This window comes from Bombyx mori, chromosome 6, assembly GCF_030269925.1.
Source record: "Bombyx mori chromosome 6, ASM3026992v2".
Taxonomy (NCBI): Eukaryota; Metazoa; Arthropoda; class Insecta; order Lepidoptera; family Bombycidae; genus Bombyx; species Bombyx mori.
This window is the reverse complement of record NC_085112.1, coordinates 12525219-12542680: the sequence shown is the minus strand read 5'-3', so window position 1 is coordinate 12542680 and position 17462 is coordinate 12525219. Positions and strand designations below refer to the sequence as shown.

Here is a 17462-nt window from a genome sequence, read left to right as displayed (position 1 = left end):
ATCTTTTTTTTTCTACTTAAGCTGAAAGCCTTGAGAGGCTATTTCAGCGTAACCTTAACTAATAGGTGAGCTCATGGGGCTCAAACCTGACGACGTTGCTAACACGAACCCTAAGCAAGAACCGTGCTTCGCAGAATCTACCACTGGATCGGAAACGTGACCCGCTGAGAAGATCCGGCGAGAAACTCAGTGGGCTGAGTCTGAGGGTTAATTTACTCATCGAGCCCTTCGTCGCAAGCGACGGGTTCGACGAAAACGATAACCGGTGCTTGAGGTACCTAAAAGCACCGTTAGTGGATCGGGAGGATTCTGGTGGTAGGACCTCTTGTGAGTCCGCGCGGGTAGGTACCACCGCCCTGCCTATTTCTGCCGTGAAGCAGTAATGCGTTTCGGTTTGAAGGGTGGGCTAGCCGTTGTAACTATACTTGAGACCTTGGAACTTATATCTCAAGGTCGGTGGCGCATTTACGTCGTAGATGTCTATGGGCTCCAGCAACCACTTAACACTAGGTGGGCTGTGAGCTCGTCCACCCACCTAGCAATAAAAAAAAATAAAAAAGTGACGTCGTGCTTCAATTAATATATCGATTCACTGAAATGAAAACTGAAACAATTGGACTGAAGAATTTGAAGTCGTCTTGGCCTAAAGAATAAGACGTTACATACCAATGCACCGAGCATTCGTATGTAATAGATAATGTATGTATCGGTGTTCCAATTCGCTGGCAGGTACCAATTTTTTCAACGAAATACTTACTAAATAGTACTTAGCAAATGTTCACGATTGACTTCCACGGTGAAGGAATAACGTCGTGTAATAAAAATTAAACCCGCAAGATTATAATTTGCGTAATTACTGGTGGTAGGACCCTCTTGTGAGTCCGCGCGGGTAGGTACAGTAAAAAGCATACATTTTGTAAGTATTACTTATAATCTATTTTAGTAACTTAAAACATTACACGTTAATTATTCTGACTCAATAAATTATTTTTTGAGTCTTCATAAGTCCTGCTACACAGGCTATTAACTAGCAGTCCTTATTATCATTTATGATTTCATTATTAAAAACTCTAGTCGTAATCGAACTGGCTTGTTTAAATTTATTTTAACTTGCGCAGCGATATGTTTGCGTGCTGAACAAAGTTTTTATTTATTTATTGCATAGATGGCTGGACAAGCTCACAGCCCACCTAGTGTTCAGTGGTTACTGGTAGTCCTTAGACATCTACAATGTAAATGCGCCACCCACCTTGAGATATAAGTTCTAAGGTCTCAGTATAGTTGCAACGGCTGCCCCACCCTTCAAACCGAAACGCATTACTGCTTCAAGGCAGAAATAGGCACGGCGATGGTACCTACCCGTGCGAACTCAAGAGGTCCTACCACCAGTGGACACCAGGTCATGTCAATTACATTGAGATATTTTTATAGATATAGTTCACAAGTATACTGAAGATTACTTTATTATGTTCCTCACGACATAGGGTTTCCTAAATTTGTAATATGTTTCTTGTACATTAAGGTTAATAAGAAACAATTACCGGTATCAAGTTTTACGACTTTTACCTAATTCGGAAATGTATTGAGTAATGTTTTCGAAGACAAATACTGAATATTTAAATAAATTAACAGCTCGAATCTACGACGCCTTCATTAGCAGTTGCAGCAAGGATACAAGGGCGACGTAATTGAGAGAGGACGGATACAATGCTGATTTGATTCTCCCTCTCTCGGGGATTATACACGCTCCTTTGCGCGAATTGTAGTCTTGGCTTGTCACGTTATGGAGATTCTCTTCGGAATATCTTTTTCATCATAAAAATATAATACGAGGACTCAGGAATGTTGAAAACGTTTTTTTTGTGGTTGCCGATCCAAGGAAAAAGTCGAAATTAGTATCTATATAATATGAATACGTGAAGCAAAAACTTTGTATCCCTTTTTACGAAAATTGCGCATACAGAGGAGTATGAAATTTTTCACACTTATAGAGAATATAAAGAAGAAGTGCACAATGCTAATATTTTTTTTTAAATTATACATTTTTAATACATTAAATTAATTAAAAAAAACATCACACACACTACCATGTATTTGACACACCCGCATATACTCTTACATACACACATACTATTTGTTTACTGTCTAACTTTTGTTATTGCTTAGTCTGTGGTCAAATTGAGAATAGGTTACTTAATATTGTTTATCTTTAATTTTATTTGTATAGTGTAGTCTTGGCGAAATCTGTGGTTATAGAAATATAATAGTCTTTGTCTCTTTGACAATAGAACCATAATAATGTTCAAACTTATAATTTCAATTAATTATAGTCGAATTTCGACTACTGCGGGACCACTAGTTATATGAAAATTGTTGGAATATAATTATATTAAATTACATGTTGTATATGTGTGTAAATATTTTTTTCCGTATGCTATTAATGATTGATGAATAAAGAATTCTGATAATAATATTTTTAATATTAGAAAATAATATTGGCAGTCCGAATGCTCTTTAGTTAATTTTTCATTACAAAGGTAAAATAAATCTCCATATTTCGGAAAATATTTTTAAGTTGCATTATACACAGCTACGTGCAATATCATTACGTTTTATCGCAGCGAAATATCAGCAACAACTCGCAGAGCTTTTCGTATAAAAGCTTAATTCAAGCTGAATTCCAGTCGTTTGCAGCTGTTAGTTTAATTTTCAAACAGCATACACACTGGAAATTAGAAGGTTTATTTAACAGCTCGATAGATACATGCTTAGCGTTCATTTGTGTTAAACTTCCGTTTTCAAAAGCACTAGCTGGTACTAATTAAGCTGTACATGCAAGTCTTAAATTTTCAATATCTTCAATTATTTGTGGAATATTCTGAAAATCTAAACATCTGGTTCTCGGTGGCGGAAAAAAAAAATTATTGCTTAGATGGGGTGAAGAGCTCACAGCCCACCTGCTGTTAAGTGGTTACTAGACCCCATAGACATCTACAACGTAAATGCGCCACCCACCTTGAGATATAAGTTCCAATGTCTCAAGTATAGTTACAACGGCTGCTCCACCCTTGAAACTGAAACGCATTACTGCTTCACGGCAGAAATAGGCGGAGTGGTGGTACTTACCCGTGCGGACTCACAGGAGGTCCTACCACCAGTCATTTCGGTAAGTACACTTTTTTAAGGGTTTCGATTATGAGTTCGTACCGGTATGCACACCCATCCTGTTTTTCTACCGCAAGGCAGTCACGGTCCGGATTTGAAGTAAGAGATATGCATTATACAATAAAATGATACTTCCATCCCGCAAGAAGCTAACGCTAACATTATAAGCATATATGGACTTCGTTAGCCACTTCGTGGCAGTTGGTAATATCTACTGAAGAAAGCGGAATTGTCGTAACTTAAAAAACCCAATTTTACTTTTAGAGCCTTAAGTATAATTTAATAAGGTACAAAGTCATTTAGCCAAAATGCAAGTTACGACATTTCCGTAATTCTTCCGCCGAATTATTTATTTACTTTTCCGTCGCACAAATCGAAATACACAGAAGTAATTATAGAAGTATTGCACTGAATGTTCAGACGGAATTCAATTAAAAGTTTTGTCTACGTAAAATTGAATTTTGTTTTACACGAGCTCAAGAATTTCAGGTGTTTCGATTAGTATGGAGATTTCTGATTAAAATCCACGCTTTTCATATCTTTCAAGGGTTTTCCTTATACAATAAATGGAATCACATAGAGACTCCCGACTTGGTGTGGTCTCAAGCTGTTGTGCACAATACTTATTAACATATATCTGTGATGTGCTTAATCTATACATATAAATAAAATTGGAGTGTCTGTTTGTAATACTGAAATAACTGCTTTATACTAAATGCATATGAATATATATAGGGTACATACAACAAAATAGCATTAAATACAATTTTTGTCTGTCTGTCTGTTTTTTCCGGCCAATCTCTAGAACGGCTGGACTGATTTTGACTGGACTTTCACTGATAGGTAGTTGATGATATAAGGAGTAACTTAGGCTACTTTTTTTAGACTAGCTTCGTACCTACAATAACCGCGGGCAGCAACGCGGGACTCAGCTATCAATAATAAAATTTAATGTTTCTGAAGCGAAGCAAGGGCCGGTCGCTAGTAAACAATATAATAATATTTTTAATCTGTTTCAGCATAAATGGACTAACTAGTTTACAGTTTGTTAGTTCTTAAATAGATTTAGGATTAGAAAGTTTTAAATATTTTATTATCACGCTATTACGATCGGATCATATTATTGCTTCAAGATCGACGGACTTTAACACGCCACAATTGCTCATGATAATAATCAACAAAAGGAGTAAATTGATAAAGAAATAGATTGAAGAATCAATAACGCGCAGTAAAACTTTCTTTGAATTGAACTCGACTCAAAATAAGAACATCATAATAGCATCCTTTACAAATTCTGCACAATACTAATAATTGTATCAACAAAGGCTCAATCAAACCCGAAAAGCTTTATTCCAAATGGGTCTTCACAATAATATTATAGAGCTTTAATTAAAAATTTCACAGACAATTACTTTGTTTCACGTTGACAACAGGATAAAAAAAGCGAAACCTGAATAACCGCGACACTCATTTATAAATCTAGTTACCGCCATGTCAATCGATAAACTACCTAATGATAAAGGCAACTAAACTTTATTTGGTTCGGAAGAACTGGTTGGATTAATCGGACGATTTATCAACGCGCCCGATGTACGGAACCTGATTCCGGGACTCGGTTTGTTTAACAGATAAAACTGCGGGACTCTATCCGCATTGCCGTGACGTGCCGCTCGCCTACGACGAATTTCAGTGTAATTAATGTTTGAATTATTTTATGGTACGTGTAAAACTGTCACGATGCTTTGGTTGAAAAATAATAATTTTAATGAATTTGATAATTTGACCACAAGTCCATTTATATCGTCATTGTTAACAAGTTAACGATAAGTCTACACGAACAAAATTTTAAAATTGTTATCATTTCATTATTTTTTTGTTTAGAGCTTTTGAAAATTATAGCTACTCGCCTGAGTGTCCAATAGACCAAAGGCTATTTTTTCTTTTTAGGCCCATTCTCTTTACTATAATAATGAGGTACTATAGTAATCTGTTATTTGTCTTAAATTAAACCTTCAACACAATATTGCAGAGATTTTATGCTCATCTGCATTAATAAAACATAAAAAACCTTGAAGCTGAAATTAGCACATACAATATCGCACGGACAAAAGAAACAGGGCGTTATCTCGCAAAACGAATTAGCAATAATCCTGTCAGTGTCCAGAACAAAGCCATATCGAAATAATGAACTCATTGTTTCTGCCATTCGGCCCAGCCGGGAACTCTCCGCGGGCATAACGAATTAGTCGTTAGAAGACGGCACTTATTATGAAAAAAAGACGATTTACGAACCGGCTAACTAGAGAGGGGGATGTATATTTTTTTTAGTTTTTGCGCTACCCGATTATATAAATTGTGGAACCTGGGACCTTGGAAATAGTGTATAACCAGAGAGATGCTTAAAGCTTAGTATTTAGGGATAACGTTAGTGAATACATAATAATATATGGATCGGAATGATTATCTACAATCTAACTAGTAGTGAAATATTAGAAGCTTACTCAGGTGAGAGCAATCATTAAGCTAATTCAGATGTAGAGCGATGATATATGTATCTAGCTTAATGTAAATATATAGGGTATTTAAGTCAATCTACTAAAAGGTAAAGAGAACCGTTGTATCAATGACATTCTTGTATTTTTTTGCCTTTATAGGCAGACGAGCGTACGGCCTCTCTGATGGTGAGTGATTACCATCGCCCATGGACGTCAACAATGCTAGGGACACAGCCAAGCCGCTGCCTACCATTAATACTTCTATTATAACTAATATAATTATTATACTTTTAAAATTTATTAAAGAAGCAAAAAACTCATAGCTTATCTGAAGCCGTTACGGGGCATGTTTAGGTTACAATGCTCCAATCCTAGAGACATCAAGTTGCAGTTTCAACTTATTCCAAAACGATGGAATTCTAAGCTTAACGTATGGTACAATTCCAATAAGTTCACAAAAGTCGTAGATGTAATTTGAACTAATTTTATACACTTATCTAGTGTGTTTCTTGTCGTGATAATGAAATACTGCTATTATACCATTACTCATTCATCATTCTCCTGCCCTTTTACCAGTCACCTGGGGTCGGCGTAGCATGTTTTCTCCTTCCATACTCCTCTATCATATACAATCTCTTCGCTCACTCCCTATTACACATATCGTCTTACACGCAATTCATCCATTTCTTCTTAGGTTTACCTCTTCCTCTATAGTCTTCCACGTTCATATTTAACACTGTTTTACCATTATGTCTATGATACCATTACTATTATTTAAAATAAATTTCTTGACTAACTACTATCTAATATACAATCCAAAAAAAGCTTTAGAAATTTTTGTTTTATTCCTACGCAATAACTAGATTATTATTGGTATTACATTAGTTCCTTTTGTTTATATTATAAATATAGAAAAGTATTCGTAAACGCAGATATATTTTATTATTTGTCAAAGATTACACGGTACTCAGTTCGGTAATCTAATGTCCACGTCGACGACATTAGTCATTCGTGATGATGGAAAGTAAAAATTTTAAATCCGAAATTGAACCGTGAAAGTAGTTTTAATTATTAATTTTTAAAAAATCGGTTAAGAAATTATTATTTTTTAAAACAGTTGAAAGGATCCTTATTTTACAGAACGGAACCGGATCTGTGCCGGATCGTTGCGTAAGAAACTTGGCAACCGTTCCGGGTTACTTCGTAACATTTTTCAATTCAAGAAATAGCTTTAACATGATTTTATATCAATGAAGCCGGACGACTAAGTACATACAGGCGACATTCTAAGTTTTTGCTTGACAGTAACTCACTATTTTTTCACTCATTCACCGCTAACTATTATGCCGATGCCGTGGTCTGTACTTAGTATACTTAGTATTATACTTATCAGTATTATAGTACATATACTTAGTATTGTGACGAGCCAATAGTATAGAGTACTGGGTCGGCATAATACTGTTACGTCGATAAGAGCAACACCATTTATCGTCGAATAGCAGACACAAATATCAAAAGATCTAGTAACATTCAGAATGCTCGAGCAGTACACCGCCATCTATTGTCAAATGTCGGAAACGCATACCGAATATACTCGACTTGTGAGGAATGTGCTCAATAATTCTAGGGATGTCGTATCACCTATAAAAAAGCGTTGCAGTGATGACACGGAGGCAGTCAGAAATCGGATCTACTCGAAGCAAAGCAGCGAACGAATCACCTGAAGCGAAGCGGAAGAAGTGATTGGAGAATTTTAATGTGGTAGTTTATTGTTAATGCAGTGTTAATTTAACTTTGTACTTCGGTAGAATTTTTATTTATCCCGAACCACAGCGCGTAACAGTACTAAACCGCTGTTGAGATATTTATTATGAGACTGCACGGGTAGGTTGCGACCGACCTGCTCTTTCATTCCTACCAAAGTTTTGGCGCGTTCCAATTTGACGGTGGAACAGCGACTTTCCAATACAATTAATACTCCGATTTCACGTCTCAAAGTAGAAATCAGAACTCACGTTTGTGATGTCTAAGAGGAGGGAGTAAGTTTTATTTCGATCGTGAAGACCAAAATTAGCTACTTTATTTTAAAAAAAAAACACATTTTAATTTAATAACGTATTCAAAGCAGACAAAGCCCACTTGAAAGGAGGGTAAAAAAATTAAAAAAAAGAAGAAATTCAAAGACGTTATCGAACACTGAAAAGAATTTCACTTCCTGCAGCTTTCACGAAATCTCCATAAACACAAAGAAACAACAAAAGAAAATAATATTTTGTTCGGAACAAGTATTCGCTTAGAAATTTTTTTGATTGGCTTTTTTCGGACGAGCAAACGGGCACAGCTCGTACACAAAAGCATTCTGTGTCGAAGTGGAAAGCAATTTTGAACCAAGGAACATTGAATTATTGGCGGACTCAACTAAGCCGACTTATGATTTATGATAATGCGCAATGACTGAAGTATCCCCGTTAAATAAAAAAAAAATTCCAAAGATAATTTTTGTTTATCTTTTGGCACCGGAACTTTCTGTTACTTTTTTTCCTACCTAAGCGTTAGTAGCCTTACAGGGCAATTCCTCCTTCGGACGGACCGGTAGGTGAACTCACGGGGTCAATACGAGAGCATTGCTAACATTAGCCATAGCAAGAGCAGTGCTTCTCTGAATCTACTACCCGATCGGAATAGCGACCCACTGAGAAGATCCGGCGAGAAACTCAGTGGGTTTTATCTATGCGCTAGTTCGCACGTCGTAGTTTTCATCACTGTTACTCAAGATCTGAGTTTCTTCGAATAAGGTCGACAGAGACTTAAGCAGTGGTCTATGTCCTTTGTATATCCGTCAATGACGTTAACCACGACTTCATCAGGTCTAGAGTTTGGTTTGCTTTTGGATGTTCTAAATAAAATAAATTGCAGTGGAAAAAGTGACGTCACAGTAGAAGGTCATAGTTCATACATCTGAGAACGTCGCATCGTCTAATCTTGTCATTATTCTTTATACGTCGTCGTATTTTACGATTACAAAGCTAAAGAAAGTTTAACTTCGAGATCTGCTTCGCTTAGCGAAACTTGTTTAATAATATCGTCTCGTTTTGTTCTTTCGTCATCAAAGATACTTTCCACTGAATCAGAGCTGTTGAGGAAAAAAATGCTCTATATATATGTTAATGCCTCTCTCCCTTGCTATTTCAAGTCAATCAGGCCAGTGTTGTACCCTTATTGGTGAATTCAGACTGTTTCTTGTTCTGATTCTGTTTCCATTATTTATATTATTGTACATAGAAAAATGTGTACACAATTTAATTTTTACCCAACGAAAATTTTCTATGCTAAGACGAATTTAAGTCTGACTTAAATTTTATTCTAATTAACCAAGAAAAATGTGAAACGAAACAATTTATAATTTACAAACGATTTAATAAGGTTTACAATGTAATTAAAATGTTCGTCAGAGTTCTTTAAGAATCCAGTAAATAAATTTCATCAAATTTGATTTTTGCTTGCTTAGCTTAGACACTATGCAAAATCAAAATATTTTAGTGTTATGACTTTAAGAATGTTTTATTTTATTTTTTATTGCTTAGATGGGTGGACGAGCTCACAGCCCACCTGGTGTTAAGTGGTTACTGGAGCCCAGAGACATCCACAACGTAAATGCGCCACCCACCTTGAGATACAAGTTCTAAGGTCTCAAGTATAGTTACAACGGCTGCCCCACCCTTCAAGCCGAAGTTATTGCTGAAATATAAAAAAAGCGATTTAAAAAATGTATTTACCGATTTTTTTTCAATTATTAACAATCATTGTTTGTTTGATGTAATATTATGAGTATCACTGATAACGAGTTTAATAATTACATTAATAAATAGAGCGAAAAAAAAACAAAAACTATTTGTACTATGCCAAAAAAATATACATCCAGGAACTATCGCACACGGCAAAATCTCGATTACGTTTCCTCCTCCCTCGATAAGTTTTCCTTGAATGCGCGATACCCAATACTCGTGTTTGATCTGATGAGGCGTCTCAGCTGACGAAGACACGGTTCGTTAAGCTGCACGTGCCAAATTCGATTTCTTTGATATCAAATTAGCGACTCTGAACCATTAACACCTGACGTTGGCTACTGGAGATCGTTTTTGGATACAGAATTAAAATGTTTTTTGCGAAAGCGGTCATAAGAGACCGTAGTGAGACGTGAATGTGGCCTACATCGAGACATAATGTTCCTACTGGTGGTAAAAGTCTTGTGAGTCCACACGGGTAAGTACCACCACTCTGCCTATTTGAGGCCGTCAGCGTAAAAGTGGCCTAGCCCACAATTTTTCATATTCTTTATTCTTTATTGTACACACAGTTAATATTACAGTAATTGCGTAAGATATAAAAAAATGGCGAGCTTAACTCAACAATTGAGTTCGTGCTTATATATTGCAATTTATTTAAAACATAATAATAAATTTTGATGCAAAAACGGTTTATCCCTAGTTTCACACATAGATAACAGATGGCTTTGTAAACACTATTTTTGACTAAGAAGTATGTAAATGTAAATTCATACCTCATTATCTCCAAACTAACTGTGGTAAGCTTAGGTCACTTTTATGCTGACGGCCTCATTTCTGCCGTGAAGCAATACTGCGTTCCGTTTTGAAAGGTGTAGCAGTCGTTATATTGTAAAAACTGAGGCCTTAGGACTCATATCTTAAGATAGGTGGCGGAATTTACTTTGTTAGATGTCTATAAGCTCTGGTAACCATTTAATACCAGGTGGGCTGTGAACTTGTCCAACCATTTAAGCAACAAAAAAAATTTGACTATCAATTATGTTTTCAAAATGTTAACACTTTCGCTGACAGTACGTCGTTAGACGGGAAATTAACATATTGCGGTATAACAGTACGTCGAAGGACGGGGTACTAACTTTTATGAGCATTGGCAGTACGTCGTCGGACGACAACTTCTAATAGAAGCAATATGAAGAATAGCATTCACTGTCATATTGTAAGCAATCTCACATTTCTTACTGTCGTAACATGATTGTTTTGTGGGTAGTTTAATACTGCTGTCTCAGTTGCTCACGCACACACGTAAACAGTTCGCATATAAGTACTACGTCCACCGGCGTGAGCGCACGCTAATTTCTCGATCAATCAGTGCGGCCAGTGCCATTTTGTGAACAACCACGTGTTTACGTCACTCAAACAGTAAGTAAATTTTGCAAAAATGATATTTTGTGTGTTTATTTGTATTGAAACATCGTTATGTTTATGTATTTATAAGATTTTGTGATGTTAGTATTTACTTAGGTATTTTTATTTACTAAATAACAGACTTTCCTTGAAATACTTGGGTCAAAGTAGTATTATTATAGTGTCGGATTAGAATAAAATTCATGACCTTACGTGTAATTAGCCGTTGCTAATTTACTCCTCTAATGTGATAAAGCTTGTGCCCAGCTTGGAAATTTTATAGGTTGTTGATTGATTTACCAATTGAACAATTTGTTAATTTTAGATGTCAGCAAAAAGTTCAAAGAAACGTCCAAAAATACGCTTGTTCGACGATTTTTCATCAAATTCGCCATCTGAAGCAGATTTAGATCCCTTCGAGGATAATGACGGTGATTATGGTTCTGACACGAACTATGAACCACAAAATATAGAAGAAACTGGTGCATCCAGTTCATCAGAGGAAATATTTTCTATAAGACCTCGTCGAATTATATCTGGAGGCCCTGTGGCTTCATCGGATTCAAGTAAGTCTGATATCTCAATTAGAAGTTCAGATTCTGATCAGGACGATAGAACTATCGAAAATGCTGAACCGATTTCCGAATCAGTAGACGACTTACCATCCCTTCTTATACCTCAACATGACAATGATATAGATTCAGAACCAGTGCAAAATCGGATAAGATCTCCTGTACCAGAGGAGATACCGTGGTTACATAGCACAGAAGAAATACCTGATTTTGAATTCGATGTCGAGTCATATGGCATTCAGTTTGACGTTACCTCTCAGACTAGCATTGAACAAATTTTCGATCACGTGTTTCCAAAAGAGTTACTCGAGTACCTGGTCCAGTGTACTAATAATTATGGTACAGCTTTGTGTCAGTCAAACAAACCGTCAACCCGATATTCCCGGTCTCAAAATTTTCGAAATACTACGACTGTAGAGATGAAAAAGTTTCTTGGACTTTCGTTATTACATGGACATATTCGCACTCCTAAACAACAAAAACTATTTACTTATGATGATCCACTATATTATCATCCTGTGTTCTCATATACAATGTCTTCGCGGCGATATGAACAGATACTTCGATGTATATGTTGTTCAGAACTGGATGCAAAAGGCGCAGAAAAGATTAACAAATTTGTTGATTTGTTGACATTGAATTTTAGAAAGATATACAAACCTGATAAAGAGCTTAGTTTAGACGAATCTTTACTATTGTATCGAGGCCGACTTCACTTTCGGCAGTACATAAAGTCCAAAAAAGCAAGATATGGGATTAAATTCTATGTCTTGGCAACGGCTGATGGTTATGTTCTTAATATAATAATGTATAGCGGAAAAGACGAGAATACCCAATTGAGAGGTGTAACGAAGCTTGAACGGTTGGTAATGCGATTGATGAGACCGTTTTTATTGAAAGGACATCACCTCTTCATGGATAATTACTACAATTCGGTCACTCTTTCTCAGAAACTTTTTGATTTGAAAACCCATACAAATGGTACTCTTCGTGTTAATAGAAAAGATAATCCAAAGGAAGTAGTGGACAGAAAATTAAAAAAAGGTGATCATGTTTGGGTAAGAAAAAATAAAGTGTATGTTAGCAAATGGGTTGATAAGCGACCAGTGATTATGTTGACCACTAGAGAACACCCCCGTATTATAGAAACAACAAACAGGTTTGGGAAAATAGTTAAGAAGCCTATTGAAGTAGCAACATATAATAAATACATGTCCGGTGTAGATAGGTCTGACCAGATGATAAGTTACTATTCTTCGCCGAGGAAAACTATACGCTGGTACAAAAAAGTACTTTTTCATCTTTTGGATACCGCTGTATGGAATTCCTATTACTTATACAAGAAATTTGTACTGAAAAACCCAAAATATGAGTTATCTTCATATCGGGAGGAGTTAATAAAAAAATTAATAGATTTGAAAGAAAACTGTAAGGGTAAAGATTTAGTATTAGATTTAAAAAAACACAATAGCAGAAAACACAATAACCCCCAAAAGAACATATTTGCAGATCAAGAACGAAAATTTTGGGGTCATTGGCCCAAACGCCAACCTGCACCTGAAAATTCTAAGAAAAAATACTCATTTCTGATGTGTAAAATGTGTTCCAAGAATAAGAAGAGGGTCGAAACTAGCTACAGGTGCATTGGTTGTCCAGGACTTCCTCCATTATGTCCTGAATGTTTCCAGGATTATCACCAAATCCTTGAACAGCAAGAACAATAAATCGTAGTCTGACTCTTCAAAACCTTATTTTGCAGATTTACTTTAATTTTTTGAGACTTTATACGTTCCTATTTTTATAATTATTTACTAGGGTATGTTGACCTATTTTTTTGTTACTTTGGTACTTATATGTTTAATATTGTTTTCTTTTATTGAGTTAATTATATTAGGGCTTTTTATTGTTTGTTAGTAGCGTTGCCGTAGTGTCGAAACTTTGTATATTATTTATTATGTACAAAGATTGTTATAGAAGATCCTAATTTATAACTTCCGATAGCGTATTAAAATATTATAATTTATAATAATTTAAGCGTTTAACATAATAATATGATATAATCATTTGAATGTTCCTAATTACAATACCAAATAATTTGTAATTATTGTGTAAGAAATATATACCTATATATAATATGTATCTATTACGTGTATTTGAATAAGATTCAGACTATATCTGTTTTTCATCGTACAGATATTGAAAAATACCATACCATTTGATGTTATAATAATTAATATATTTTTTTGTTTTTTGTTGGGAAATTTCGATTATTTTATAAGTCACAAATTATTGTAGGAGGTTTAATATTTGAAAATATTTGATTATTTTACAAATATTATGTGTTTTATTATCTTTCCTCAGAAGATCCCAAGAATATAAGATATTTTTCGACGTAGTGTCTCACTTAGGCAGGCGAACATATGACCAACTCGAAACTACGTCGTGCAACGTCCACGTCTTAAAACGTAGTGCCAGCTTTAGGCAGTCCAATATGTGGCCAATATGACACTACGTTGAGAAACGTTCACGTCTGTGAACGTAGTATTGTAATAAGAGTGGCAAACATGTATTCAACACGAAACTACGTCTACAGACGTCCACTTCTGTAGACGTAGTGCTTGTTTAAGCAGTCAAATATGTGGCCAATATGACACTACGTTGAGAAACGTTCACGTCTGTCGACGTCGTTTAGCTATAAAACAGGCAAGCATGTATTCAACACAAAACTACGTCGACAGACGTCTACGTCTGTAGACGTAGTGCCAGATTGAGGCGATCGAATATGTAGCCATTATGACACTACGTCGTAAAACGTTCACGTCTGTCAACGTAGTGTCACATTTAGATAAGCAAACATATATCCAATACGAGACTACGTCGGGAGACGTTCATCATTTTATATAGAGAATTTCACTGCCTTTTTGTGATGTCAGGGTAAGTGCTCACTGTCAGCGAACGTGTTAATAATCATAATTCATGACATACGTCAAAATGGAACGCTTTATAACTACGTACTGAAGCGAGCCTGGAAGATGGATTTTTTGGTTCGGAGATTGAATGTCATGTGTACACGATTTGTCGGATACTTTATGAGTAGATAAATGAAATCTGCAGAATTTTAATTTTGATGTTAGATGTTAGAAAGTGCTGTGAGTGCACGTGAGTATTACTATCTTGTACCGTGAAGCAGTCACGTGTTTCGGTTCAAAGAGGCAAACAGTCTGACAACCCAAATTTTGTGATGTCCATGGACTTATCTTACCACTTCAAAAAAGGTTCGTAAGATCATCTGCTGGGCTAAAGTCGTAAAAAACACATAGTTTATACTCTAGAAATATATTAGCAAAATAATATGTATAGTAGGTAGTTGGTAGCGATGACTTTGCTATTACCAAGGTCCACGAGCAACAAAAATACTCACTACTTGGCAATACATATACTCATGTATACTCATCTGCCTTGTAAGCAAATAAGAAACCCTTTAATAACATTCAATGATTATTCAATTAACTACGTTGCTTAAGCAAAAAGACATAAAATATGTCTCGCTAATGAAAGTAACGAATAATGTACATTAGACTAATAGGAGCTTCAATCAAATTAAAATCAATCGAAATATCTTTGAAACATCGACACCGCCTCCTCACTATCATTTCTAATCATGATTCATTAAGGTTCGATTCGATATCTTTGTAGGGGATTGGCAATCGCTTTGAGCTATTAACTCACTGGTCCTTTTCCTCAACTATACTGTTTATATATTTTCTAACGAATCGAAAGCAATTGATTAAAAATTTTATGTTTTTTATTGACATAGATGGGTACTACATAGATGGGAAATGGTGATGACAACCACTCTGCCGAGAGTGCAAATGATTGAGAAGATGATGAGTACACAATGCCGGAGTCTGTTTTAGGGAATCACCGAAGTTCACAGCAACCGGAACTTTACCCAGTTGATATATAACGTCCATTAACATAACATTGAAGCGACCACCCTGCCCGTCGTATTGGAACACCCCATAGTATCTTATACCTTTAAACGAGCAATTCTTGTGTATATATATAATCTGAATCTCGGAAACGGCTCCAACGATTTTCATAAAATTTAGTATACAAGGGATTTCGGGGGTGATAAATCGATCTAGCTACGATTTATTTTCAGAAAATGTTGTTTTATTCGTGTTTTCAATAATCAACTTTATCGATAATCAACTTTATGACTCTCCCCGACATCTATTGGCGAATAATAATACTATTTTTACTGCTTTAAAGACAAAACAAGATGGCGTTATAAAAAAAAAGCCGAGCAAAGCTCGGACATCATCTAGTATTTTTAAACTCGTCGCGACCTAAAGGATAAGATGCCCGGTTTATTCGTATCGGACGATGCTACTAGACTTATATAATAAGACTATAATAAGAAATAATAAGAAAACAACGTCAAATCTCGTTTTTTATAATTTATAATTGCAAGCTTTTTTATAATTGTGGGTTTACAGTTTACACCCGGGCCGGTGCCTTTACAGTTTCCAAGCCTTCTCCTCAGCCAGTACAAGGAAGCTCTAATACATACTTATGTATTGTATGTAAGTATGTATATTGGTATATAAATCAATTAGTTATATATTTCATAAATTATGTGTAAGCGGTATATATCTGTTTATTGTATTTATATATTTTTTATAATAGACAATACATTATTGTCTATAGTACACCGCATCATACCTGCTATATTATTTTATATTTTCCAGAATTTCTGTAAATTAAACGGTTGTCTGAAAGTGATCGCTTTTAGTGATAAGACCGCATATTGTACAAATCTATCTGCTTTTCGACTGTTTTTTTTAAAATGTAAATTGTGTTTAGGTGTGCAATAAAGTGTATTCTCTCTCTCTCTCTCACTCTCAACACAAATTCAAGAAAAATATTTGATGAAGGAACAACATTGTATCGTAATCGAGCACACAAAAATTTTAAATTGCGTAATTTATCTAAAACCCTGACCATGACACTATTTACTAGTAAACACTTACATACTTACTGGTGGTAGGTGGTAGGTACCGCCACCCCGCCTATTTCTGCCGTAAAGCAGTAATTTGTTTCGGTCTGAAGGGTGGGGCAGCCGTTGTAACTATACTGAGACCTTAGAACTTATATCTCAAGGTGGGTGGCGCATTTAAATTGTAGATGTCTATAGGCTTCAATAACTATTTAACACCAGGCAGGCTGTGATCTCATCCATCCATCTAAGCAATCTATATATATGAAAATGAATTGCTGTTCGTTAGTCTCGCTAAAACTCGAAAACAGCTGGACCGATTTGGCTAATTTTGGTCTTTAATTATTTGTGGAAGTCCAGAGAAGGTTTAAAAAGTAGGTAAATATGAAAATGCTCGGAATTAAATAAAAATAACAGTTTTGTTTTCCTTTTGATTTGTCCCCCGTCGGACGGATTCCTTTTGTTTGTTTTAAGTTTATTCTATACTAAAGTTTAGGTCTTTTATTTATCGGTTGAGGCACTACGAAGTCTGCCGGGTCAGCTAGTAAAAAAATAAACAAATATAAAATGCAATCAATCAAAACAAATCTAGAACAACAATAACATAACGAAATGTAATCTTAGATATAATACAAAACAATGATTTCAAATCGAGAATTGCGGAAAGAGAACAAAATACATTCACCGGCTCTTACTGTAAAAGTTTTCAAGCACCGCGTCTTCCGGACACTCGCATACTTGGTTTTCGCGTTCTCAAAAATGTCTTTATGACTCCCGGAGACATCGTAAATTGATATTTATTCGAAATCCGCCTCTCCTTGCATTCCGCGACTGGTTCTTGAAAGTAGCGTATTTTATGGCAACCGCTTTATGCGGCTACCGGTAAAGTTTCTCGTACTCTCCAACTTGCATAGCAAAACAGCATTTAGCCAACGCTTGAACACGATGTAAACAACATGACTTGTATAAATAAATTCAGTTTAAAAACTTCAGAAAAATAACTGGTTGGATATGACTGTTAAAAATACCTACATAC

General features: G+C 35.5%; 2 protein-coding genes across 4 annotated transcripts in view; one reads left to right on the top strand and one right to left on the bottom strand.

Annotated features, from left to right (window-relative positions):
* Nucleotides 1–17462, bottom strand: part of LOC105843003 (C3 and PZP-like alpha-2-macroglobulin domain-containing protein 8) — a 287401-nt gene that overhangs the window by 133262 nt on the left and 136677 nt on the right. The gene's annotated exons all lie outside the window — the stretch shown is intronic.
* Nucleotides 10503–13757, top strand: LOC119628606 (piggyBac transposable element-derived protein 4-like). Of its 3 annotated transcripts, none has more exons than XM_038011436.2 (3): nucleotides 10503–10867; nucleotides 11178–11418; nucleotides 12934–13757. In XM_038011436.2, the coding sequence occupies exons 2-3, from the start codon at nucleotides 11178–11180 to the stop codon at nucleotides 13146–13148; spliced, it is 456 nt and encodes a 151-aa protein (XP_037867364.1). In that variant the 5' UTR covers nucleotides 10503–10867; the 3' UTR covers nucleotides 13149–13757. The 3 variants fall into 3 exon arrangements, with proteins under 3 accessions (XP_037867364.1, XP_062525141.1, XP_037867363.1); XM_062669157.1 differs by having other exon boundaries at nucleotides 11178–12482; XM_038011435.2 differs by having other exon boundaries at nucleotides 11178–13757.